Source organism: Microcaecilia unicolor, chromosome 1 (genome assembly GCF_901765095.1).
Source record: "Microcaecilia unicolor chromosome 1, aMicUni1.1, whole genome shotgun sequence".
Lineage (NCBI taxonomy): Eukaryota > Metazoa > Chordata > Amphibia > Gymnophiona > Siphonopidae > Microcaecilia > Microcaecilia unicolor.
This window is the reverse complement of record NC_044031.1, coordinates 406188192-406215137: the sequence shown is the minus strand read 5'-3', so window position 1 is coordinate 406215137 and position 26946 is coordinate 406188192. Positions and strand designations below refer to the sequence as shown.

The following is a 26946-nucleotide window of genomic DNA, read 5'->3' as shown; positions in this document are numbered from 1 at the left end:
CAGATAAGAAGGATTTATCCATGGAGCGGAGTGCACGGGAAGGGGTGTAGGGAAGGACGAGTGTGGAGAGATACTGGGGAGCAGCAGAGTGAGTACATTTATAGGTTAGTAGAAGAAGTTTGAACAGGATGCGAAAACGGATAGGGAGCCAGTGAAGGGTCTTGAGGAGAGGGGTAGTATGAGTAAAGCGACCCTGGCGGAAGATGAGACGGGCAGCAGAGTTTTGAACTGACTGGAGAGGGGAGAGGTGACTAAGTGGGAGGCCAGCAAGAAGCAGATTGCAGTAGTCTAAACGAGAGGTGACAAGGGTGTGGATGAGGGTTTTTGGTAGAGTGCTCGGAAAGAAAGGGGCGGATTTTACGGATGTTGTAAAGAAAGAAACGACAGGTCTTGGCGGTCTGCTGGATATGAGCAGAGAAGGAGAGAGAAGAGTCAAAGATGACCCCAAGGTTTCGAGCTGAGGAGACAGGGAGAATGAGAGAGCCATCAACAGAAATAGAAAACGGGGGGAGCGGGGAGGTGGGTTTGGGGGGGAAAATGAGAAGCTCGGTTTTGGTCATATTTAATTTCAGGTGGCGTTGAGACATCCAGGCAGCAATGTCAGACAAGCACGCTGAAACTTTGGTTTGGATGCAAGGTGAGATATCAGGGGTAGAAAGGTAGATTTGGGAGTCATCAGCATAGAGGTGGTAGGAAAAGCCATGGGATGAGATTAATGAACCAAGGGAAGAAGTGTAGATAGAAAAGAGGAGGGGACCAAGAACAGAACCCTGGGGTACGCCGACAGGCAGAGGGATAGAAGTAGAAGAGGATCCACCAGAGTGAACACTAAAGGTGCGGAGGGAGAGGTAGGAAGAGAACCAGGAAAGGACAGAGCCCTGGAATCCAAGTGAGGACAGGGTATCGAGAAGTATGCTGTGATCGACAGTGTCAAAAGCAGCGGAAAGATCAAGAAGAATGAGGATGGAATATTGACCTCTGGATTTAGCCAGTAATAGGTCATTGGAGACTTTAGTAAGCGCAGTTTCGGTTGAGTGGAGAGGGCGAAAACCAGATTGTAATGGGTCAAGAATAGCATGTGAGGAGAGAAAATCAAGGCAGCGGCGGTGAACAGCACGCTCAAGTAATTTGGAGAGAAAAGGAAGGAGGGAGATGGGTCGGTAATTAGAGGGACAAGTAGGGTCAAGTGAAGGCTTCTTAAGGAGAGGTGTGACCACAGCATGTTTAAAGGCAGCAGGGACAGTCGCAGTGGAAAGTGAGAGGTTGAGAATGTGACAGATAAAAGGAATAAGAGTAGGAGAGATGGCATTAAGAAGGTGGGTGGGAATGGGATCAGAGGAACAGGTGGTACATTTTGAGGAAGAAAGGAGAAGTGTAGTTTCCTCAATAGTAACTTCAGGAAAGGAGGAAAGGGAATGAGGGGAAGGAGAGAGAGGGGAACGGACTAGTGGAGGGAGAGCTGGTGAGGTAGAGAAAGCAAGGTTTATCTTTTGAACCTTGTTGTGAAAGAATTCAGCAAGGGTCTGAGGAGATAGTGAAGGGGGAGTTGGGGGAGGGGGCACCTTGAGGAGAGAGTTCAATGTGGTGAAGAGAAGTCGAGGATTAGAGCCAAGAGAGTTGGTCAGTTGGATATAATAATCCTGTTTGGCACGTAAAAGAGCAGATTGGAAGGAGGTCAGCATGAACTTAAAGTGTAAGAAATCAGCAAGGGCCCGAGATTTCCGCCAGAGGCGTTCGGCGGAGCGGGTACAGGAACGTAGGTAGCGGATATTAGAAGTCAGCCAAGGTTGGGGTTTTGTACGCCTTACAGGGCGGGTCATCAAAGGTGCAAGAGTGTCTAAGGCAGAGGATAGAGTATTGTTGTAAGAAGAAACAGCCTCGTTGACAGACGTGGATGGTGCCACAGTAGAGAGGAGGTTTGAAACATGGGAGGATAGAGATGAAGGGTCAATGTCGTGAAGATTCCTAGATAAATTAGATAGGATAGGACGGGACTGGGAGGGAGGAGATTTAAGTGTGAAAGTTATAAGATGGTGATCAGAGAGGGGAAGATCGGAGGCAAGGAAACTAGAGGGTGAACAGTTGGAGGAGAAGATGAGATCAAGACAGTGACCATTTTGATGAGTGGGGGAGGTGGAGCATAGTTGGAGATTAAAGGACGACGTTAAAGCGAGTAACTTGGAAATATAAGAGTTGGAAGGATCATTAGCAGGAATATTAAAGTCACCAAGGATGAGAGAGGGGGAGGAAGGATCATGGAAGAAGGCAAGCCAGGCATCAAAGTCACTGAGAAAGGATGAAAGGGACTTATCAGGGGGACGATAAATGACCGCTATTCGAAGAGGCAGAGGAGAGAAAAGGCGGATAGAGTGGACTTCAAAGGAGGAAAAACAGTGAGATTGAGGTGGAAGAAGGGGTTGAAATCTGGAGGAGGGAGAGAGAAGTAGTCCAACACCGCCCCCACGGCCAGCAGGGCGAGGAGTATGTGAAAATAGATAACCGCCATGGCACAGGGCTGCGACTGAAGCAGAGTCATCAGGGCAGAGCCAGGTTTCTGTTATGGCGAGCAGATGGAGGTGACGCGAGATAAAGAGGTCCTGGATATAGGGGAGTTTGTTACAGATAGAGCGGGCATTCCATAGGGCGCAAGAGAAGGGCAGAGAAGAGGAGGGGAGTAGAGGAATAGAGATGAGGTTAGAGAGGTCACGGTGAGATCTGTAGAGTTTGGATAATAGTTGGTGAGGAGGGCCAGGATTGGGATTGATGTCACCAGCTGAGAGTAAGAGAAGGAGTAAAAGAGAGCGGAGGAGAGTAGGAGAGGTGTGGCCACGAAGGCGTCGAAGGCGAGAGGTATTTAGGTGGAATGGGGAAGGCAAAATGGAGGGAAGAAAGAGACGGAGATTAAAAGCCAAAAAGGAGGAAGAGGGTAGGAGAGAAGGTGAGGTGATGAAGTCAATGGATGGGAAGTGAGTTCCTGTAGCGGAGAGAGGTAGGGGGTGAGGGAAAAGATTAGGAAGGGACAGAGCTAGGAAGAGAATGTGAATAGGGGCCATAAACGATTAAGGTACTTTAGCAACTGGAAAAAGATTAGATAGAAAGAGAAGGGCTGCAAGTCCTCCACAGCACCTGGTGGGAGCGCTGGGCACCTAGAGCGGAGGCCCTGAGTGGATCGGGGTGGACCTGGGTGTCACCCCGGAGAAGGCTGTAAGGATATGCAGATGAGCTGCAAGTCCTCCACAGCACCTGAAAGGCAGCCGGTGGTAGAGGTGGGTACCTCTCAGCTGAGGAAAGGCTTACCAGGGGTTAGGCCGAAGCCAGCATTCCTCCCCCTGAGGGTCGCCTGATCCTCTACTGAACAATGTAAGCCACACTGAGCCTGCAAATAGGTGGGAAAATGTGGGATACAAATGTAACAAAGAAATAAATAAAATTAATAAATATTGTTGTAATTGAGTGGTCAGGAGAAAAGAGAGACTGATTTGTTGTGGCACTTGGTTTCTGATATTTATTTGTGTGTATTTCTTTTATGTATCGGAACAAAAGCACAAGGAGCGTCAGGGGTCTTTCAAAATGATAGCAAAATCCAAAAATATCAAAGTATCAATGAAGATTGTCAAATCTCAGAGCTCAAAAGAGATGCCAAAAACACACAGGTGCAACCAGTAAATACAAAAACAGGAATCCCACATAAATGGAGTCTGCCAGCAGAGTAAGGCTATTTTCAGTACTATCATTGCAAGACCCCTGACACAGGTGGCTTCACTGAAACATGGACCATGTCGGGTCTCTTTAATTAAAGTCTGAGTTGATGCCCCCATTCATGAAGGCTCCTTGTGCTTTTTTGTTTTCGTTCCTGTAGGAGTGTATCTTGGATTCCCTCTCCTGTGTTTTCTTTTATGTATGTTAATACTGGAACCTGTTTAGGTTTTAAGTAAAATAAATACATCTCCAACACCATGACCCGAAATTTGGTGCTAATGAGTAACACAGGAAGTTCTTACCGCTGTGCTTGGTGTGATCATATGAAACAGTAACCAAGAGGTAACGAAACTCTCTCCCCATTAGAGACGACAGTACATTTGCATAGCTAAAAAATACAATTGAAAAAAATGTTAATTTTATGAGAGAATATGATTCTTTGGGGACTGTCACAGATTACTGGACAAACATGGACAGTATATGAAACTAGGCATATGAACAACCTTCAAGACTAGACAAGTCCTTTTTGTGTAAAAAAGGTGGGGAAAAGTGTAAAAAGACAAAAGCGAGAGTGAGGCAAGGCAGCTGGAGAAGCCCTTACCAGACACTGTTATTTGGGTTTGAAGCTTGAGTATTAATAGCCTTTTGTTACATTTTCACAGCTCATGCTTTCATCTGTTCTGGGCTGTGGCCACTGCTCAGGCTTCAGTTCTTAAACACTTGTACTGGGTTATACCAAAATCTGGCCAATGAAGTTATTTCACACAAGAATTCAATAAGAAAGAAAAGCTGCATATCCTGAAATGAACAGGATAACTGTATGTGACAAAATCCTCAGGGACTATACTAGATGCTCACTTTATTGCATATGCCAAATTTATAGAGTATGCAGTACACTTTAAAAAGGTACCACTTTCTTTTTCTCCTCCCTCAGCTGGGTCTTTTTTATGCATACATTTGTTTCAAAGTGTTCTTAAATATCATAGTACTCTGCATATATTTATCCAGTTTATTAAAATCAGTGGCACAGCCTCAGAAGAACATCATAGTAGTTCTGAATGTTCTTAAGATACGGTTGTGAAACAATGGTCAAACCATTCTTAATTCTACCACAGTCATCATAAAGGACCCACGCTTTGTCTCTTTTTCTCTCTCACTCTCTCATCAGTTTATGGGTCTCAATTTTCAAGTTTATTTCTGTTTGGTTTACCTTTTGGAGGTCTGGCTAAACAGTTTACAGTAAATGATAACATATAGGATGATGTAAAAGAGAGAGGAGAAAGGGGGGGGGGGGGAAGGGGAAGGGAGAATGATAGTTAAGGAAACATAATAGGACAGAGAAGAGAGAGAGAATTTCTCCTCCCTTCACTGGCATTTCTTCTTACATCTTTCTCACCTACCCCTCAACTCTTTTCGTTGCTTCCCATTCCCTCTGCTTTCATCTTCTAATCCTACATTCCCACATCATCCCTCATCCCTTTGTGTTTTCCTTTTTAACTCCTGGCCTAAGCCAGTTGTCCATTTCTCTCTTCTTCGGCATCTGCCCCTTGCCTCTTTCCTCCTTTATGTAGTATCTGTTCCCTGCCTCTGACTCCTCTTTCCTTGTGTTTGCTCCCCTTTCTGTTTCAGGTAACCTGAGCAGCAGGAGCCCATTTTTTGACTGCCAACCACCATATACAGTGGACAAGCGCTTTCAAAACTTGAAGGGTAACTAGCATGTTTGACTGCAATCTTGTGTGCTATGAGATTGGTGCGTTTCAAAAATCAAGACAGATGCTTGAGACCGTAGGTTTATTAACCTACATTGTGCAGATTGCAGTCAAGGTAGCTAATGTTGTATTTTTTAATTTAATCTGGGGGACCTTTTACTAAGGCATGCCTAAAAGTGGCCTGCGCTGGTGTAGGCGTGTGTTTTGGACGCATGCAGGTCATATTTTCCGCGTGCCTGGACCTTACCGCCACCCACTGACTTAGCATGAAGGTCTCACATGCTAACTGGATGGTAAGCAGCTAACTGCCGATTACCGCCGGGTAAGTGCCACGTGGTAGAAAACAGAAAATATTTTCTACCGCGTGTTTTGGGAACCCATCAAAAATGGAATTACCTCCTGAGGCATGCAATAGCCAGGCGGTCGTTCCAATTTGGCGTGCACTGGACTTGCGTAGGTGCCTACACACCTTAGTAAAAGGGCCCCTTTGTTTGCATGTGGAGACTGAATCTTTGACGTCTGGTAGTTTGATGGTATTGTCTTCAAAAGAGGTAAAGGAGAAGCAGAACTAAGCTAGTAGTAAGCACAAATACGTCTTGCTCAAAACTTCTAGCATGTGTCTCTCAAGGACATTACAGTCAGCAGCCGGGAAGTAATGTTTCAAAATTGATCACAGTTCCTAGCAATCCTGGGATGGATTCTATCACTCCTCCTGCCAGATCCTAAATCGTGGTAATCTGGCAGTCTGAATGGCCTGGCTTACAGTATGCACAACCACTGGAGGTCTGCTGCAAATACGTTACAGAGAACACTGGCCAGGAGTCCAGCACACAAAAGGATTGTATACAAGGGTTGAGCTCCGACTGCACAAATCTTCAAGCAGGAGCTAGGCTGGAAACAAACACTGAACCAATCAGAGCTATACAAATCAGAATTAGAAAACAGTGGGTAGATGAATTCTGAGAATCATTAATAAGAATCAGAATTTCCAGATCTACTGATGATTAACATAGTAAACAGCGGATGAAAATTGTTTTGGATGTCATTTCAGAAGACCATTTAGAAACATAGAAAAATGTAGGCAGATTATGACCATATGGTCTATCCAGTCTGCCCATCCATGCCATCTACTCTCCCTATCACTCTCTTAGAGATCCTATGTACTTGTCCCAAGATCTCTTGAATTCAGATACTGTTTTAATTTCCACCACTTCCACTAGGAGGCCGTTTCACAGATTCACCACTCTTTCCACAAAGAAGTATTTCTTCAGGTCACTTCTGAGTCTATCTCCTTTCACCTTCAGCCTATGCCCCCTTGTTCCACAGCTTCCTTTCAACTGAAAGAGACTCTTTCTGTGTATTTATGCCTCATAGGTATTTCAATGTCTCTATCATATCTCCCCTTTCCTGTCTTTCTTCCAAATCATACATATTGAAATCTTTAAGTCTGTCCCCATATGCATTATGGCGAAGACCAGTGACCATTTTAGTAGCTGCCTTCTGGACCTCCATCCTGTTTATATCTTTTTGAAGATGTGGTCTCCAGAATTGTACACAATATTCTAAATGAGGTCTTATACAGGGGCATCATTGCCTCCTTTTTCCTACTGGCCATTCCTCTCCCTAGGCACCCAAGCATCCTTCTAGCTTTTGCCGTTGCCTTTTCTACCTGGTTGGTCACCTTAAGATCATCACATACGATCACACCCAAGTCCCACTCCTCTTTCATTCACAAAGGTTCTTCACCCCCTAAACTGTACCGTTCTCTCGGGTTTTCCAAATGCATGACCCTGCATTTTTTACCATTAAATCTAAGCTGCCAAATTCCAGATCATTCCTCTTGTTATCCACACCATCAGGGGTGTCTATCCTATTGCAGATTTTGGTACCATCCACAAAGAGGCAAACCTTACTAGACAGCCCTTCAGAAATATCACTTTTAAAATGTTTAAAACAACAAGCCCAAGAAACGAACCTTGTGGTACACCACTGGTAACATCCTTTTGCTCAGAATGAGCTCCATTTACCATTACCCTCTATTGCTTTCCACTCAACCAGTTTCTTTCTCAGTCAGTCATTTTAGGACCCATACCGAGAGCACTCAGTTTATTTATTAGTCATCTATACGGAACCATGTCAAAGTCTTTGCTAAAATCTAAATACACCACATCTAGTGCTCTCCCTCAGTCCACCTCTCTGGTCACCCAGTCAAAGAAATTAATCAGATTTGTCTGAGAAGACCTGCCTCTAGGGAAACCATGTTGCCTTGGGTCCTATAATCCATTGGATGGTATTTTGTTGAACAGTCCTTGAAACATGCATTCTTCCCCCATTTTATTTTATTTTTAGTTCCAATATTTTTTATTTGATTTTATCAATGAAACAAAACAGACGCCGAACTGGATTCAACGAATCAGCACTGCAGCGTTACTTCCTTGAAGCATATGGCCACGGAGGAAGACGAAATATGGAGATTGCGGGTTCGGACCTCGGCTGGCGGGGGTTGGGGCCCCCCGCAAGCAAAAGTAAGCAGCGGGGGAGGGTTGACGGCGGGGAGGGGGGCCAGGGCAAAATCTGCGGGGGCCCAGGCCTCTGTGGCCCCACGCAGATACACCCCTGAGTTGGACTCTGGAACTCGTTGCCGGAGAATGTAGTGACAGCAGCTGGCCTTACGGAGTTTAAGGGGGGTTTGGTCAGATTCCTGAAGGAAAAGTCCATTGCAAATCCAAGAAGACAGGAGGAGCCTCCAGGGAGAGTCAAAGCAAAACAGCAAAAGTAGAGGCTGACAAATGCGCAAACCAATAGGGAGATAATATCAAAACCCAGTTTATTCAGAATATTCATATCAAGGTCCGTGTTTCAGAGCCAAAACGCCTGCCTCAGGGGTCACAAACAACTTTCTACAAAGAACACAGGACAAATTGAAAAAAGTTTTTAAAACATAATATTAAGAGATATCATCAGATCAGGATAAATATATATATGTAGATATGTCGATATTCATCAGCCTGACCTATGTCTTTCATTTATCAGTCATTATTTTACAGTTATCACTTTTCATTGTTTGGTGTTTCTCTGTCCATAATATCTGCTCACATAATTATAATATATAAATTTTTTTTACATAATTTATCATTATATATTTACAAATATGTAATACTATTATGAATGTCTATACATGTTTGGTTATATGTTTATTAAGGCAGAAATATTTTATATGATATCTCTTAATATTATGTTTTAAAAACTTTTTTCAATTTGTCCTGTGTTTTTTGTAGAAAGTTGTTTGTGACCCCTGAGGCAGGTGCTTTGGCGCCGAAACACGGACCGTGTCGGGTCCTTGATATGAATATTCTGAATAAACTGTTTTTTGTTATTATCTCCCTATTGGAAAAGTCCATTGAACATTATTACATTTTGTTTGGCAGGTGGGGGGGGGGGGGGGGGGTTGCCGGGTTCTTGAAGCCTGGATTGGCCGCTGTCGGACACAGGATGCTGGGCTTGATGGACCCTTGGTATTTTTCCAGTATGGCGGTGCTTATGTACTTGGAGTCCAGAGAGCTCTATGTGCCAGGTAAAACATGGATTGTGATGTAGATGCAGATCTAGTAGTACGTGTAGCTCTAAACCAAAATTTATTCCATAGTTGCTCGTCGAGTTGAAGATTTAAATCATGTTCCCAGGATTCCATAATATTAGTAGGTGCTTTGAATTTTGTTTGTTGAAATATTTTGTACCATTTGGAGGCAGTTCCTTTAGATAACATTAAAGTTCTACAAATTTGCCAGCAACTAGGAGGATCAGTAGAAAGTTTAGTAATGTCAGTAGTAGCAGTTATGCAGTGCTTAAGTTGTATCCATTTGTAGTGGTGAGTATTAGGAATACCAAATTTCAAGCATAGCTGAGAGAAGGGAAACCAGGTTTTGTCTTTTATAATATCATTTAATGACCATATGCCCCCATTTTATTTTTGCAAAATTTAATTTGGGAACAATCATTCAAACAGCTGACCACCACAAGAGGGTAACCAGAAGTGCATGGCTTAAATTTATTTAGCTTACCATTTGCACATGTACATGGCTATACTCATGTAAGCAGTGATTTTACAAACGCTGCTACAATTTTGAAGGGGTGTGTAAGTGTTGGCAGTCACACGTTCAAGGCCCCAAGTGATGTCCCTCTTTTTGAATATGTAGTTTTGTCAATGTCTGTTCATTGTATATGCCGTTGTATATACACTTTTTGAAGTCTTATACACTATTTTTACAAAAGGCTCGGTGTTCAGATGACCCATGCATAATTGGGCTTTTTGTTCTTTTTGCCCTAGTGCCATTTTGAAATTTTGATAATAATTGAAGTAAATGATTTGTTTAGTGTGATTTGTTTACCTCAGAGAGGCAGCTTTAACCAGGATATATATTAAACACACATGGCTTTCCATGATTTTTTTTATTTTTTATTGAATTTTAAAAATAATCCAAGTATACTTGTACAGAAAATTAGCCACCACAATATAAAATACAGGAAAAACAAGAATACAAAAAAGAAATACATATAGCAACCGATCCAGTCCTCTAAATGGAGAGAGACAAGAGATAATCAATAAGAAGAAATTTTAGATACTAACTAATTACCAAGAATTATAACCCTGAAAGAAAGATTTATCCTAATATTCCTAGCGAGACAGCTTGTACAATCACAACTGGGGATCTCTGTCCTAGTAGGAGAGTCCAAACCAGTCGCTAAAAATTTATCACTCAAACATTGTTAATTGAGGTGGATCAAAAAATATATAGGTTTGAGATTTACATTTCACTATACACTTACAAAGAAATTAAAAAGAAAAAAACCCCCAAAAAACCTCCTAGTGCCAAAACTCTAGGACGCATCAAAAGAAACTGTCGCCTATGTTTCTGTGTAACTTGAGCAACATCAGTAAAAATCTGAACTTTCAAAGTACAAAATGTAGAAAGATGATGTTTAAAATATAATTTCAGCAACCAGTCTCTATCATAATCCAGAGTCAATATAACTAAGAGAGTGGAGGGTATGGCTACCCCTTCTTTAGAGGATTCCAGGAAAACTGTTAAGTCCAAACTATCCTGGGATATAGGGAAGAGAACCTACATTCTACACCCCTCTCTTTCTTTTTAAAGGATGGCAAACTTAAAAAAAAACACTAGAAATCAGAGGTAATGACTGAAAAGGCACCTTCAACACCTCCAGCATATACTGTTTAAACATTTCCTCAGCTGAAATGCATAGGCGCCCCATATAAGAGGCTTGGGGAGGCTAAGCCTCCCCAGCCCAGCTGTGACCTTCCCCGCCTGCTTTCTCCTCCAAATTGCATTTTCCGCCTCCGCCTCCTGCTCCCCAGCTGAGCCCGCCCTCAACTCCCCGACATACCTTCCATTCCATTCCCGACACGGCCGCCCTGAGTTTAAAGCTGTTATTTTAAATCGCAGCGGCAGCTCAAGTCCAGTCTTTCCCTTCTCATTCAGTGTCACCGCCTTCCTCTGATGAGGTATTTCCTGTTTCTGCGAGGGCGGGACATTGAGTGGGAAAGGAAAGGCTGAAGGCGAGCTGCCGCTGCGACTTTAAAATAACAGGTTTTAAACTCAGAGCTGCTGTGGCAGGAACAGAATGTGGGCTGTCGGGGAGCTGAGAACAGGCAGGTGGGACTGGGTTACATCGCGAACTGGGGGGCTGAAAGGGGGGCTGGGGCAAGTCACCGGACATAGATAGGAGGGGAGCACAAGGCAGGGGCAAAGGAGAATCGTTGGACATGGATGGATGGGAGGGAGGGGAGGGCAGAGGAGAATTGCTGGACATGGATGGGAGGGTAGGACAGGGGAGAGAGGAGAAATCACTGGGTATGGAGGGGAGGACAGGGGCAGAGGACAATCGCTGGACATGGATGGGAGGGGAGGACAGGGGCGAGAAGAGAAATCACTGGACATGTAGGGGAGGGCAGGGGAGAGAGGAAAATTGCTGGATATGGAAGGATGGAGGGGCCATGGGAGAGAGGAGATTTGCTAGATGGATGGATGGAGGGGCTAGGGGAGAGAGGCGATTTGCTCGATATGGATGGAGGGCAGGGGAGGGAGGAGAATTGCTGGACATGGATGAATGCAGGGAGGGGAGGGCAGGGGAGAGAGAAGAGTTGCTGGACATGGATGGATGGATGGAGGGGAGGGGAGAGGAGAGTTGCTGGGCATGGATGGATGGAGGGCAGGGAAGACAGGAAGGATATCCACATGGAACATGGATGGAGGGGAGGGAAGAGAGGAGAAATCTGGACATGGATGGAGTGGAGGGCAGGGAAGAGAGAAGAAATGCTGGACATGGATGGAGGGGAGGGCAGGGAAGACAGAGGAAGTAAATGTAAATGGAGGGGAGGGGAGTGAGGAGAAATGCTGAATATGGTTGGAGGGGAACTGCTGAATTTAAGGACTGGATCGGAACGCTTTGAGGGCAGATGCTGCAACTGGAGGAAGGATAGGGACAGGGTGCCACAGATGGTAGACAGAATGCATAAGGACACAGGAGGATGGTGGACATGGTGAGTGCAAAAATATCAAATGGAAAGGAGACACCATAAAAAAAGAAGACACTGGGACCAAAGCGAACAGAAAAACTAAATGATCAGACAACAAAGGTAGAAAAAAGTATTTTATTCAGAATTTATTAATTAATTTATTAATTGGAATATGTCAGCTTTTGGAAATGTGTATCTTTGAAGTTGAAAGAGTAGTCAGAGATTTACATTCAGTATCTAAAACTGGAATAGTATTCTGTGCAACAGATAACTTGTGATTCCTGGGAGTCCACTCTTTGGCCTAATCCTACAATTCTGGCATGGTCAAAAGTATGGGTAGTAATCGCTTGACCTAATGCCACAATAATTTTCTATATCTCTTCCAAAGTAAAAACTGTAGGTCTTAATGGTGAAAAAAATATCTCAGTCTGGATTCTTGACAGAGGAAGAGACCCCTCCTGCAATATTCCAGGCAGAGGAAGAGACTCCTCTTGCAATGAAACAGCTTCTTGCTGTTATCACACTACTGCTGGATGAACTTCCTGCTCCATTCTGGCCAATACGCTACTGCACCAAGGAGGTTAGATTGAGAACAGGAGACAGTATGAGGCTATCTAGCCTATTATATGGGTTGAAGCCAGTAGGCGGAGTCACTAGTTCACTCAAAACAATAGCAAACACTATTGAAAGCAACAGTAAAATATTACTAGAAATAATGGATTGCCTATGCCTGGTCCATCTGTAAAAAGTCAAAAGCTAGTAGTGGGGTAGGTATAGAGGAGGGGAGGGAGGGGAGGGTAATAAAAATTGGTACAAAAATATGAAGTACATACTGTGGTCATGGTGGGACCAATGACAATCTAGGTACCCTCTGATTGTTATTCATACTGGTGTTTGGCTCACTTGGAATACGATGTAACGCGCCGTGTTAATTATGTTCTGTGTTATGTTCTTAACGCTCAATAAAGACTTCTATAAATTAAAAAATAAGTCAAAAGCTGTTCCAGTTGGATAGGCAGTGCCTTAAAAGGTGGAGGACAAAAGATTTTTTAAACTTATTTGACAGCTTTTTAATTTATTTGAAAAGTTCCTATATGTAGATATAAATATCTTCTAACATAATAATTCACACCTCCAGCGTTCTGAAGCTGACTCCATGCCAGCTTGGAAGTGAAGCCATGAAGCTTTGAAGTGTTCGTAGGCTTTGTAATAGCTCCGCCAGCACAGGTAACGCGATATCAGAAGAATCCCTCCCTCCCTCCGATTTCCAGACCCCCCCCTCCGAGTTCCTGACCCCTGGACCCCCCTGTCGCGACCTGCTCGAACCCCCCTTTACGCCGCCAACCCTCCCCCGCCACGTACCTGTGCTGGCGGGGAACCCCAACCCCCGCCAGCCAAAGTCCTTTTCTCGGCCGCTCGCGGTGTGGATGAATCATCTGATCAAGTTTTAATCTGTTTATGTGCGTGCGTCTGACGTCCTGTGTGCAGGACATCACACCATTTTTGCAAAAACTTCATTGGCTACCAGTACAATACAGAGCTAAATTTAAAACTCTATGTCTGATCTTCAAGGTCCTTAAAGGAAATGACCCCAAGTACTTGAGTTATAGGATGATCCTCTACACACCGCCAAGGACACTAAGGTCCTCTCAAGGAATATCACTACCCACACCCTCTCCAAAAGACATAGTAACATAGTAGATGACGGCAGAAAAAGACCTGCACGGTCCATCCAGTTTGCCCAACAAGATAACTCATATGTGCTACTTTTTGTGTATACCCTACTTTGATTTGTACCTGTGCTCTTCAGGGCACAGACCGTATAAGTCTGCCCAGCACTATCCCCACCTCCCAACCACCAGCCCCGCTTCCCAACCACCGGCTCTGGCACAAACCATATAAGTCTGCCCAGCACTATCCCCGCCTCCCAACCACCAGCCCCGCCTCCCACCACTGGCTCTGGCACAGACCATATAAGTATGCCCAGCACTATCCCTGCCTCCCACCACCGGCTCTGGCACAGACCGTATAAGTCTGCCCAGGACTATCCCCGCCTCCCAACCACCGGCTCTCGCACAGACTGTATGTCTGCCCAGCACTATTCCGGCCTCCCAACCACCAGCCCCGCCTCCCACCACCGGCTCTGCCACCCGATCTCGACTAAGCTCCTAAGGATCCATTCCTTCTGCACAGGATTCCTTTATGCTTATCCCACGCATGTTTGAATTCCGTTACCGTTTTCATTTCCACCACCTCCCGCGGGAGGGCATTCCAAGCATCCACTACTCTCTCCGTGAAAAAATACTTCCTGACATTTTTCTTGAGTCTGCTCCCCTTCAAACTCATTTCATGTCCTCTCGTTCTACCGCCTTCGCATCTCCGGAAAAGGTTTGTTTGCGGATTAATACCTTTCAAATATTTGAATGTCTGTATCATATCACCCCTGTTTCTCCTTTCTTCCAGAGTATACATGTTTAGTTCAGCAAGTCTCTCCTCATACGTCTTGTAACGCAAATCCCATACCATTCTCGTAGCTTTTCTTTGCACCGCTTTAATTCTTTTTACATCCTTAGCAAGATACGGCCTCCAAAACTGAACACAATACTCCAGGTGGGGCCTCACCAACGACTTGTACAGGTGCATCAACACTCCCTTTCTTCTGCTGGTCACACCTCTCTCTATATAGCCTAACAACCTTCTAGCTACGGCCACCGCCTTGTCACACTGTTTCGTCACCTTCAAATCCTCAGATACTATCACCCCAAGATCCCTCTCCCCGTCCGTACCTATCAGACTCTCCCCGTCTAACACATACGTCTCCCGTGGATTTCTATTCCCTAAGTGCATCACTTTGCATTTCTTCGCATTGAATTTTAATTGCCAAACCTTAGACCATTCTTCTAGCTTCCTCAGATCCTTTTTCATGTTTTCCACTCCCTCCCGGGTGTCCACTCTGTTACAGATCTTAGTATCATCCGCAAATAGGCAAACTTTACCTTCTAGCTCTTCGGCAATGTCACTCACAAATATATTGAACAGAATCGGCCCCAGCACTGATCCCTAAGGCACCCCACTACTCACCTTTCCCTCCTCCGAGTGAATTCCATTAACCACCACCCTCTGGCGTCTGTCTGTCTCTCTGTCTGTCAACCAGTTCCTAATCCAGTTCACCACTTCGGGTCCTATCTTCAGCCCATCCAGTTTATTTAAGAGCCTCCTGTGGGGAACCGTGTCAAAAGCTTTGCTGAAATCTAAGTAGATTACGTCCATAGCTCGTCCCTGATTCAATTCTCCTGTCACCCATTCAAAGAATTCAATGAGATTCATTTGGCATGATTTCCCTTTGGTAAAACCATGTTGTCTCGGATCTTGCAACTTATTGGCTTCCAGGAAATTCACTATCCTTTCCTTCAACATCGCTTCCATTACTTTTCCAATATCCGAAGTGAGGCTTACCAGCCTGTAGTTTCCAGCTTCTTCCCTATCACCACTTTTGTGAAGAGGGACCACATCCACCGTTCTCCAATCCCTCGGAACCTCTCCCGTCTGCAAGGATATATTAAACAAATCTTTAAGAGGACCCGCCAAAACCTCTCTGAGCTCCCTCAATATCCTGGGGTGGATCCCATCCGGTCCCATGGCTTTGTCCACCTTTAGCTTTTCAAGTTGTTGATACACACTCTCTTCCGTGAACGGTGCTCTATCCACTTCATTCTCATTACACGATGTGATACCCGCAAGCGAGCCTTCTCCGGAGTAGCCCCCACACTCTGGCATGCACTGCCTGAAAGGCTCCGCTTAACACAAGACTATCTCTACTTCAGGAAACAGGTGAAGACTCTTCAGCCAGGCCTTTAATGGAAGAAGTAACTAACTTGTTAGTCTCACTCACACATACGAGTGACACAGGCTGCACATACTGCAGCAGGACATGTTTATCCACTCCTACCCTAGTTGAGATATTTAACCATCTCTCTGACCTCATGTGCGACTTTCTTTAAATTAGTCACCTTACTTTCTAACTCTTTTTACTCTCTTACCATCTTTGCTTTACCCTTCACTATCAATTAAAATGTTCTATTATATATTGTGTTGACATTGTAAGTAGTATACAATGCCATACTTTGTATTGTTATTTGAATATTCTTACTGCTGTAATTACCTATTGCTCATGCTTGATCTATTCTTATTGTACACCGCCTTGATTGAATTCCTTCAAAAAGGCAGTAAATAAATCCTAATAAATAAAATAAAGAAATAAATTAATGTAGGTGGTTAAGTGCTGAATATTGGTATTTAACTGCATTAAGTGCCAACTCCACCCCCAGACCAACCACAAAATAGCCGGTGTCGGCACAGGCTGTTAGAGGGGACATCCATCGTATGGCCCACACTAACAATAACAGGCCAGGAGTCTCCAGCCCAGTTAAATCTCTTTGAATATTGACCCCTATGATGATAATACATTGTCATAGCCTATATCCCACTGTACAAATGTCTGCTATCTGTATTTTTATTTTGTAAAATTACTTTTCACATAAACAATAAAAAATATTTTGCATCAGATGTTTTCATAATTGAAAATTGTCACGGAATGTACATCTCTGTTCTTCTCCTGAATTTCCCTACATTGTATAGCGGGCTATGTAAATTTAAGTCATAAATGTCTGGTAACCCTGTGATCTTGTGGCAGCCAGCTCTTTGGATGACTGTTCCCAAATGAAAGGAAATATTGCAAATATATAATGGGGAAGAATGTGTGTGTCTAAAGGACTGTTCAACAAAATGTCATAAAAGTGTGGATTCTCTCTGTTATAAAAATGACTTTGACCTAAGAAATACATTATTCCCTCTTCAAAAGCTAGTTGTTTCTATTTTTTTTATTCTCTCTATGAAAAACTATACATGGACTGGGGGATCAGGCACCCCTGATAGACCTGATGAGGTAAACAAAATGTGGCAGTACATCCCCTCTGAATCTGCCTTCTTAAAGGTACAGAGGTAGGACTCGGACTTTCTTTTTAAATATGTTGTAATTCTTGGGTCTGGTCACTTCCATTCCCTTGTTGTGGGGTTTTTCTTTGGTTGGGGGGGGGGGGAGGGAAGTGAATGAAGGAGTGCTGGGAGGGGTGGGAGAGGGTTTGCTGCATATGTTGAGGTATAAATGTGTGGGAGAGGGGAAATATGAACCAAAAACCCTTCTTTACTATATGTATTGCTGTGATATGGCTTGCCTTGCTTTGAGTTGATTTATCACATTTTCTTCACTCTTATGGTTATTGTTTGTAAAATCAATAAACAATTTAAGCATATAGGTGCAGAGGTTGGCAGGCCAATAGTATAGGAATAGCTGCCAGTCCATGAGACCCTGCGCCTTTTAAGAGGGCAGACTCAGAGGCGATATACTACTCTTGCAATTTGTTTTCATCAATTGCAGGCCAAGGTTGTGTGGTATGGGTTGCAGGGAGGACAGGGAGCAACAGAAGCTGCAGTATCAAGGTTAGGTGGGGAGGAGGAGGAGGGAAAGGGAAACTGATGGGAGTGAAGGAACTAGGGGGTTAGGGTTCTCATGCATTTTGGCCACAATCTACCACTGTACGTGAGCCTGCTTTGGGATTTAAATATGTGGATTTGTGCAACAGTAAGTGGGGGAGAGGACCCCCAAAATATGGTTTGTTCTGTGGCAATATATAATTGGAAGTCTACAATAATTATTAACTGAAAGAAAATTACTAACCGTTCTCTGTCACATGGGTTAATAGCTACCAGTGCTCCTCTATCCCAGATACAATCAAACTTGTCTGCAACTCTGCAAGGAATAAAAATTGTTAACATAAGAATAGCCATACTGGGTCAGACCAAAGATCCATCTAGCTCAGCATCCTGTTTCCAACAGTGTCCAATCCAGGTCACAAGTACCCAGCAGAATTGCAAAAAGTAACAAGAAAACATGCTACTTAACCCCAGGACTACCTTAGTAATAGTTTATTTATTAAATTAATTTATTGGGCTTTATTAACTGCCTTTATGAAGAGATTCACCCAAGGTGGTGTACAGCAGCTTTAACATAAAACTTACAATTTTGTTAACAGCAGAACGATAGTAAAATATCAAGTATAAACAAATGCATGGACTTTACCTCCAGAAATTTGTTCAAACCATTTTTAAAACCCAGCTACACCAACTACTACTACTTATCATTTCTATAGCGTTACTAGACGTACGCAGCGCTGTACACTTGAACATGAAGAAATCTGAGTTTTCCTATAAATCCAGTTAAAATATCTACATGGTAAAAGTTCCTTATCAGTCATGCCAGAGTAGTCCAGATGAGTGAATTCTGGACTAGTCTGGCAGGATTCAAGGAAAGGAAATTAACAGGTATCTCAAGGAAAGGAAATTTCCCCTTCCTTATCTTCCATGCCAGACCAGTCGAGAATCCATTCATCTTGACTGGTCTGGCAGGATTCAAGGAAAGGAAATTATCAGGTGTCCAAATTTCCCCTTATGGGTCTAATGAAATTAATACAGTGATTCAAATCACTAAGAGAAGGTTGGCCATCAGTACATATCCCTTTACCAGGAACATGTTTCTTCTTTTCTTCTGAGAGTAGCAACCTAAAGTGTAAGTATCTTCTACAGAGATGGCGAACAAAGATATTAAATATCTTCCTCTGGTCCTAGAAAAAGCTTTATGTATTTCTTTCCTCGGATTTTTTTCCCCATTTTTAGTTTGACTTTTTCTGGTTACTCCCTCTTAGGTCTCGGGTTACTATGCTTTGTTCATTTGTGTCTAATGCCTGTTTAATATCCAGAGATCTCTTTCTTGCTGGTCAGCCAGTAGAAGCTCACTTCCATAACAGAAGGAATAGGATGCAGATTGGATAAATGTGATTCTCTGTGTGCATTTCATTATTTGATTTTCTTTAGCCACCGCCTCCTCCTCCTCCAGTGAGCTTTCCAGTATATATACTGGAGTAAATATGTTGGCATAAAGACAGAAACAAAATATTGAGAGTGGAAGTGGAGGGTAGTTTATATCAAGTATTATACAGAACTGAAAAAGAGAATAGAGCCTGACTGAAACCAAATCTGCGACTGAAATTGGCCACTTTGTTTCAGCAGAAACCAAAACCGTTAATGAAACTGCCCCCACTCCCTTCCTCACACCGGACCCAAAAGTCAGAAGGACGTCTAAATCTCAAGGGGGCATGCCAGGGGTGTGTTCAAGGCGGGACTTGGGCATTCCTAAGACTTAGACGTCTTTCAGCCATAATGGAACAAAACAAAAACGTCCAAGACTAAAACTTAGACATTTGGAGCTAAACCTGTTTTTATAACAAATAGCTGTAGTAAGAATTGAACCCATTTCCCCAGGATCAAGGTCTGCTGAACTAACCACTAGGCTACTCCTCCACTCCACACAAGAGGTATCCCAAATGACCAGATGACCACTGGAGGGAATCAGGGATCACCTCCCCTTACTCCCTCAGTGGTCACTATCCCCCTCCCACCCCAAAAAATGTGATTAAAAATATTACTTGCCAGCCTCTATGCCAGCCTCAGATGTTATACTCAGGTCCATTAGAATAGCATGCAGGTCCCTGGAGTAGTCTAGTAGTGGTGCAGTGCACTGTAGACAGGTGGACCCAGGATTCTATCTCCCCCTACTTGTTACACTTGTGGAGAAAACTGTGAATCCTCCAAAACTCACCAGAAACCCACTGTACCCACATATTGGTTCTCCCTTCACTTGTAAGGACTATGGTAGTGGTGTACAGTTGGGGATAGTGGGTTTTGGGGGATTCAGCAGACAAGGTAAGGGAGCAATGGTGAGATGTGTACCTGGGAGCATTTTATAAAATCCACTGCACTGCCTCCATGGATGCCCTATTGCTTTCCTGGGATGTCACTTTTCCACTATTCTACCTGATGCCAAGCTTTCTATTTTTTTTGTAACATCTGAGCCTTGAGTCTATTGTTTATCATTAGATATGGGCTTTGAATTCATATCTATAGATGAAAAGGAGGTCTCATTACATATATCTAAATACCAGAGTGCTATTTTCCATACTTCATAGCAAGAGTGTACATTCCCTAATTACCTGTCCCAATGCAACTGAAGCTTTTACCTCCTCAGTGCATGTAAATGGTTTCATCCCTGTGTGGATTCTCTGATGCCATGTGAGGCTTTCTTTCCAACCAAAGCTTTTACCACACTCAAGACATGTAAATGGTTTCACTCCTTTGTGTAATCTCTGGTGCATTGTGAGATTTACCTTCTGACCAAAGCTTTTACCAGACTCTATACATTCAAATGGTTTCTCTCCCAGTGTGGACTTTCTGATGCACTTTGAGATTTACATTACAACCAAAGCTTTTACCACACTTAGAACATGTGAATGGTTTCACTTTATTGTGGATTTTCTTGTGTATTTTGTATGTTTTGCATTTGGATGTATTTGTTTGAAAATGGACCAAAAAATAAAACATCCAAATCACAAAACATTTTTCCAAGCAGCATTTTCAAAAGGAAAAGACAGACTTTTTTTTTGTAGAAAATGACCTTTCCTGTTCTGATTTTGGACGCTTTACAAAAAACGTCCATATTCAGACTTAGATGTGTAGAAATATGCTAGCCCTTGCTCTCAGTAAAATACAGGCCAATGGCTCAGGCTAAAGAGCTAGGCCTTTAAGAATCAGAGATCACCTTTGACACAATTACATTTCACCGTGGCAAGTGCTGAAATGAGGTAATTGACAGCTGGCAAGGGAGGGGGCATTTGCTCTTGTCCACAATCCTGAGACTGGCACCTGCAAGAAGTCATGAGCTAGGATGTTTTGATTAAAATGAAAGATAGTAGAGGGTCAGATGCAAGTAGAGGGAGGGGGAGCTGAGGAGAGCAAGATGACCTGTGAAGTCATCTCATAAGATGCGCTCTAAACATATCTTGTTTATACTTAGAGCTTGAGAATAAGATGAAGTCATTTCTTATCAACTGATAAGGGCCAAGAGCCCTGGTGACAAAGCTAGGGTCCACTGGAATCAATAGGGCCAAAATGGTATAAAAGGGGGAGTCAGAAAGGTATTAGATCAGAAGACTTCAGAAGACTCCAGAGGGCTGTAGTCGTGTTGTGAAGAGCTGTTCCACCATATGAATGCCTGATTTGCCTGTACCGCTATTGGTGAGATTGTAATAAACTATCTTCTTATATCCCAGTGAGTCCTTCTGATTATGGAGCTTGTCAGTGCCCAGTCTATACCATTATGTTTACTGAATACTGGGTTTCTTTCTAATTAAGGAGCCTGCTGCTGCTCTGTGTAAAACTGTCATGAGCAGATATAAGGTTGGGTAATTAAGTATTTAGAGGGGATATGCAATTCTGTCCAGGATAGTAAAAGGGCCATGGCTCCGCTGCCCAAATGGAGATGGCAGACCTAATAAATAAACAGATGTCATATCCAAAAATGCCCCTTGGGCATTTGACTTGCCCAAAGTCACAAGGAGCAGCAGTGGGAACTGAACCCATGTTGCCAGGAGCAAAGCCCGCTGCACTAACCACTAAGCCACTCCTCCTCTGTTTTGGATGTTTTGCATTTGGACATTTTTTGTTCAAAAATGGACCAAAAAAAGGACATCCAAATCACAAAACGGCCATAGCATTTTCGAACACAAAAGATAGACGTCTATCTTTTTCAAAAATGACCTTCTTTCCTGTTCAGAATTTGGACGTTTTTGTAAAACGTTCAAATTCTGATTTAGATGTTCTATCGAAAATGCCTCTCCACCTGACTTTAGTACATAAGTACATAAGTAATGCCACACTGGGAAAAGACCAAGGGTCCATCGAGCCCAGCATCCTGTCCATGACAGCGGCCAATCCAGGCCAAGGGCACCTGGCAAGCTTCCCAAACGTACAAACATTCTATACATGTTATTCCTGGAATTGTGGATTTTTCCCAAGTCCATTTAGTAGTGGTTTATGGACTTGTCCTTTAGGAAACCGTCTAACCCCTTTTTAAACTCTGCTAAGCTAACATTCTCCGGCAACGAATTCCAGAGTTTAATTATGCGTTGGGTGAAGAAAAATTTTCTCCGATTTGTTTTAAATTTACTACACTGTAGTTTCATCGCATGCCCCCTAGTCCTAGTATTTTTGGAAAGCGTGAACAGACGCTTCACACCTGTTCCACTCCACTCATTATTTTATATACCTCTATCATGTCTCCCCTCAGCCGTCTCTTCTCCAAGCTGAAAAGCCCTAGCCTCCTTAGTCTTTCTTCATAGGGAAGTTGTCCTATCCCGCTATCCCCTTTCTTTCTGAGCACTCTACCAAAACCCTCATCCACACCCTTGTCACCTCTCGTTTAGACTACTGCAATCTGCGTCTTGCTGGCCTCCCACTTAGTCACCTCTCCCCTCTCCAGTCGGTTCAAAACTCTGCTGCCCGTCTCATCTTCCGCCAGGGTCGCTTTACTCATACTACCCCTCTCCTCAAGACCCTTCACTGGCTCCCTATCCGTTTTCGCATCCTGTTCAAACTTCTTCTACTAACCTATAAATGTACTCACTCTGCTGCTCCCCAGTATCTCTCCACACTCGTCCTTCCCTACACCCCTTCCCGTGCACTCCGCTCCATGGATAAATCCTTCTTATCTGTTCCCTTCTCCACTACTGCCAACTCCAGACTTCGCGCCTTCTGTCTCGCTGCACCCTACGCCTGGAATAAACTTCCTGAGCCCCTACGTCTTGCCCCATCCTTGGCCACCTTTAAATCTAGACTGAAAGCCCACCTCTTTAACATTGCTTTTGACTCGTAACCACTTGTAACCACTCGCCTCCACCTACCCTCCTCTCTTCCTTCCCGTTCACATTAATTGATTTGATTTGCTTACTTTATTTATTTTTTGTCTATTAGATTGTAAGCTCTTTGAGCAGGGACTGTCTTTCTTCTATGTTTGTGCAGCGCTGCGTATGCCTTGTAGCGCTATAGAAATGCTAAATAGTAGTAGTAGTAATTTTAGTCGCCCTTCGCTGCACCTTTTCCAATTCTACTATATGTTTCTTGAGATGTGGCGACCAGAATTGAACACAATACTCAAGGTGCGGTTGCACCATGGAGCGATACAACGGCATTATAACATCCTCACACCTGTTTTCCATACCTTTCCTAGTAATACCCAACATTCTATTCGCTTTCCTAGCCACAGCAACACACTGAGCAGAAAGTTTCAGTGTATTAGCGATGACGACACCCAGATCCCTTTCTTGGTCCGTAACTCCTAATGTGGAACCTTGCATGACGTAGCTATAATTTGGGTTCTTTTTTCCCACATGCATCACCTTGCACTTGCTCACATTAAACTTCATCTGCTATTTAGCCGCCCAGTCTCCCAGTCTCGTAAGGTCCTTCTGTAATTTTTCACAATCCTGTTGCGAGTTAACGACTTTGAATAACTTTGTGTCATCAGCAAATTTAATTACCTCGCTGGTTACTCCCATCTCTAAATCATTTATAAATATATTAAAAAGCAGAAGTCCTAGCACAGACCCCTGAGGAACCCCACTAACTACCCTTCTCCATTGTGAATACTGCCCATTTAACCCCACTCTCTGTTTCCTATCCTTCAACCAGTTTTTAATCCACAATAGGACATTTCCTCCTATCCCATGACTCTCCAATTTCCTCTGTAGCCTTTCATGAGGTACCTTGTCAAACGCCTTTTGAAAATCCAGATACACAATATCAACTGGTTCCCCTTTGTCCACATGTTTGTTTACGCCTTCAAAGAATTGAAGTAAATTGGTCAGGCAAGATTTCCCCACACAAAAGCCGTGCTGACTTGGTCTCAGTAATCCATGTCCTTGGATGTGCTCTGTAATTTTGTTTTTGATAATAGCCTCTACCATTTTCCCTGGCACCGATGTCAGACTCACCGGTCTATAATTTCCCGGATCTCCCCTGGAATCTTTTTTAAAAATCGGCATTACATTGGCCACCCTCCAATCTTCCGGTACCACGCTCGATTTTAAGGATAAATTGCATATCACTAGCAGTAGCTCCGCAAGCTCATTTTTCAGTTCTATCAGTACTCTAGGATGAATACCATCCGGTCCAGGAGATTTGCTGCTCTTCAGTTTGCTGAACTGCCCTATTACGTCCTCCAGGTTTACCGTGAAGTCAGTAAGTTTCTCCGACTCGTCCTCTTGAAATACCATTTCCGACATCGGTATCCCACCCAAATCTTCCTCAGTGAAGACCGAAGCAAAGAATTCATTCAATCTCTCTGCTACGTCTTTATCTTCCTTGATTGCCCCTTTTACCCCTCGGTCATCCAGCAGCCCAACTGATTCTTTTGCCGGCTTCCTGCTTTTAATATACAGAAAAAAATTTTTTGCTATGTTTTTTTGCCTCTAATGTTATCTTTTTTTCGTAATCCCTCTTAGCCTTCTTTATCTGCGCCTTGCATTTGCTTTGACACTCCTTATGCTGCTTCTTGTTATTTTCAGACGGTTCCTTCTTCCATTTTCTGAAGGCGTTTCTTTTAGCCCTAATAGCTTCCTTCACCTCACTTTTCAACCACGCCGGCTGTCTTTTGAATTTCCATCTTTCTTTTCTAATTCACGGAATATGTTTGGCCTGGGCCTCCAGGAAGGTATTTTTGAACAGCATCCATGCCCGTTGTACAGTTTTTACCCTCTCAGTTGCCCCCCTAAGTTTTTTTGACTCAGTGGCATAGCCACAGGTGGGCTTGGGTGGGCCAGGGCCCACCCATTTTTGGCTCAGGCCCACCCAACAGTAGCACATGTTTAGTGGTAACTGGTGGGAATCCCAAGCTCCGCCAGCTGAAGATTTTCCCCTGATGCTAATGAAAACGCTACTCTCCATGACAACGGCACCTGTGCATGCTCAGTTTTCACTGCATGCCTGCTGCCAAGGTGGAAAGAAACATTTTCCCACCAGCTGAGATAATCTTTTTTTTTGGGGGGGGGGGGGGGGGGGGACAACACTTGGTGCCCACCCAATTCTTGCCTAGGGCCACCTAAAGTCTGTTGTCTAGCTACACCCCTGATTTGACTTCCTGTGTATAGTTACTTCAAGGTTGATATCAAAACTGATCATATTATGATCACTGTTATCAAGTGGACCCAGTACCATAATGTCCCTCACCAGATCATGCGCTCCACTAAGGACCAAGTCTAAAATTTTTCCTTCTCTCGTCGGCTCCTGCACCAGCTGCTCCATAAAGCTGTCCTTGATTTCAAGGAATTGTACCTCTCTAGCGTGTCCCGATGTTACATTTACCCAGTCTATATTTGGATAATTGAAGTCACCCATTATTATCACATTGCCCATTTTGTTTGCGTCTCTGATTTCTTTTATAATTTCTGTGTCTACCTGCTCATCCTGGCGAGGCGGACGGTAGTGCACTCCTATCACCGTCCTTTTCCATTTTATACATGGAATTTCAACCCACAATGATTCAAAGGTGTGATTTGTGTCCTGCCAAATTTGTAATCTATCCGAGTCAAGGTTCTCGTTAATATACAATGCTACCCCTCCACCAGTCCGGTCCACCCTATCACCACGATATACTTTGTATCCCGGTATGACAGTGTCCCACTGGTTATCCTCCTTCCACCAGGTCTCAGTAATGCCTATTATATCCAATTTTTAATTTAGTGCAATATATTCCAACTCTCCCATCTTATTTCTTACACTCTTAGCATTTGCATATAGACATTTCAGAGTATGTTTGTTATTCCTATTTGCATGATGCTTAGTACTTGACACTATTGATTTGCCATCTTTTGTCGGATCTTTAGTTGTATTTAAGGGCACCTGGCCTACCACGGTCTGTTGTGCAACCTCACTATCCAGAAACCCTATCTTCCCTGTTTGTGAGGTATCCTTGCAAGATATCTTATCCCAAACCATGCGCTTTTGAGCGACTGTCGGCCTTCCCCCCATTTCTAGTTTAAAAGCTGCTATATCTCCTTTTTAAATGCCGACGCCAGCAGCCTGGTCCCACCCTGGTTAAGGTGGAGCCCATCCTTTCGGAATAGGCTCCCCCTTCCACAGAATGTTGCCCGGTTCCTAACAAATCTAAAACCCTCCTCCCTGCACCATCGTCTCATCCAAGCATTGAGACTCCGGAGCTCTGCCTGTCTCTTGAGCCCTGCGTGTGGAACAGGTAGCATTTCAGAAAATGCTACCCTAGAGGATATGGATTTGAGCTTTCTACCTAAGAGCCTAAATTTGGCTTCCAGAACCTCTCTCCCACATTTTCCTATGTCATTGGTACCCACATGTACCAAGACAGCCGACTCCTCCCCAGCACTATCTAAAATCTTATCTAGGTGATGCATGAGGTCCGCCACCTTCGCACCAGGCAGGCAAGTCACCAGGCCATCCTCACGTCCACCAGCCACCCAGCTATCTATACGCCTCATGATCGAATCACCAACTACAACAGCTGTCCTAACCTTTCCCTCCCGGGCAGCACTTGTAGACATATCCTTGGTGCGAGAGGATAGTACATCCCCTGGTGGGCAGGGTGATGCTCTCCTTCTAGGAGACCTCCCTCCTCCAAGGTAGCACAAGGGCTACCAGACTGGAGGTGGGACTTCTCTACAACATCCCTGTAGGTCTCCTCTACGTACCTCTCTGTCTCCCTCAACTCCACCAAGTCTGCTACTCTAGCCTCAAGAGACACGTTCTCTAAGAGCTAGGAGCTCTTTGCATTGGGCATACACATATGACATCTCACCAACTGGGAGATAATCATATATGTGACACTCAATGCAAAAGACTGGATAGCACCCCTCTCACTGCTGGACTGCTGACTCCATCTTAGTGTTTTTGAGTTTTTCAATAATTTAAAACTTGCTACAGTATTAAGGATATTAGCCTAATATAAAAGTGTCTTTTAGTTTATATAGAGGCATATTTTCAAAGTACTTAGCCTTCCAAAGTTCCATAGAAACCTATGGAACT

At 43.8% G+C, this 26946-nt stretch overlaps 2 protein-coding genes across 3 annotated transcripts in view; one reads left to right on the top strand and one right to left on the bottom strand.

The window, feature by feature from the left end:
- The window catches only part of KIF13A (kinesin family member 13A), an 818528-nt gene that overhangs the window by 330669 nt on the left and 460913 nt on the right, over positions 1-26946 (top strand).
- LOC115475582 (thiopurine S-methyltransferase-like) overlaps positions 1-26946 on the bottom strand; it is a 93971-nt gene that overhangs the window by 5645 nt on the left and 61380 nt on the right. For both annotated transcript variants that reach the window (XM_030211424.1, XM_030211434.1), the window contains exons 6-7: positions 17684-17755; positions 4002-4087 (exon numbers count right to left, since the gene is read on the bottom strand). In XM_030211424.1, coding sequence (XP_030067284.1) covers positions 4002-4087; positions 17684-17755 — 158 coding nt within the window. The remainder of the gene's footprint in view (positions 1-4001; positions 4088-17683; positions 17756-26946) is intronic.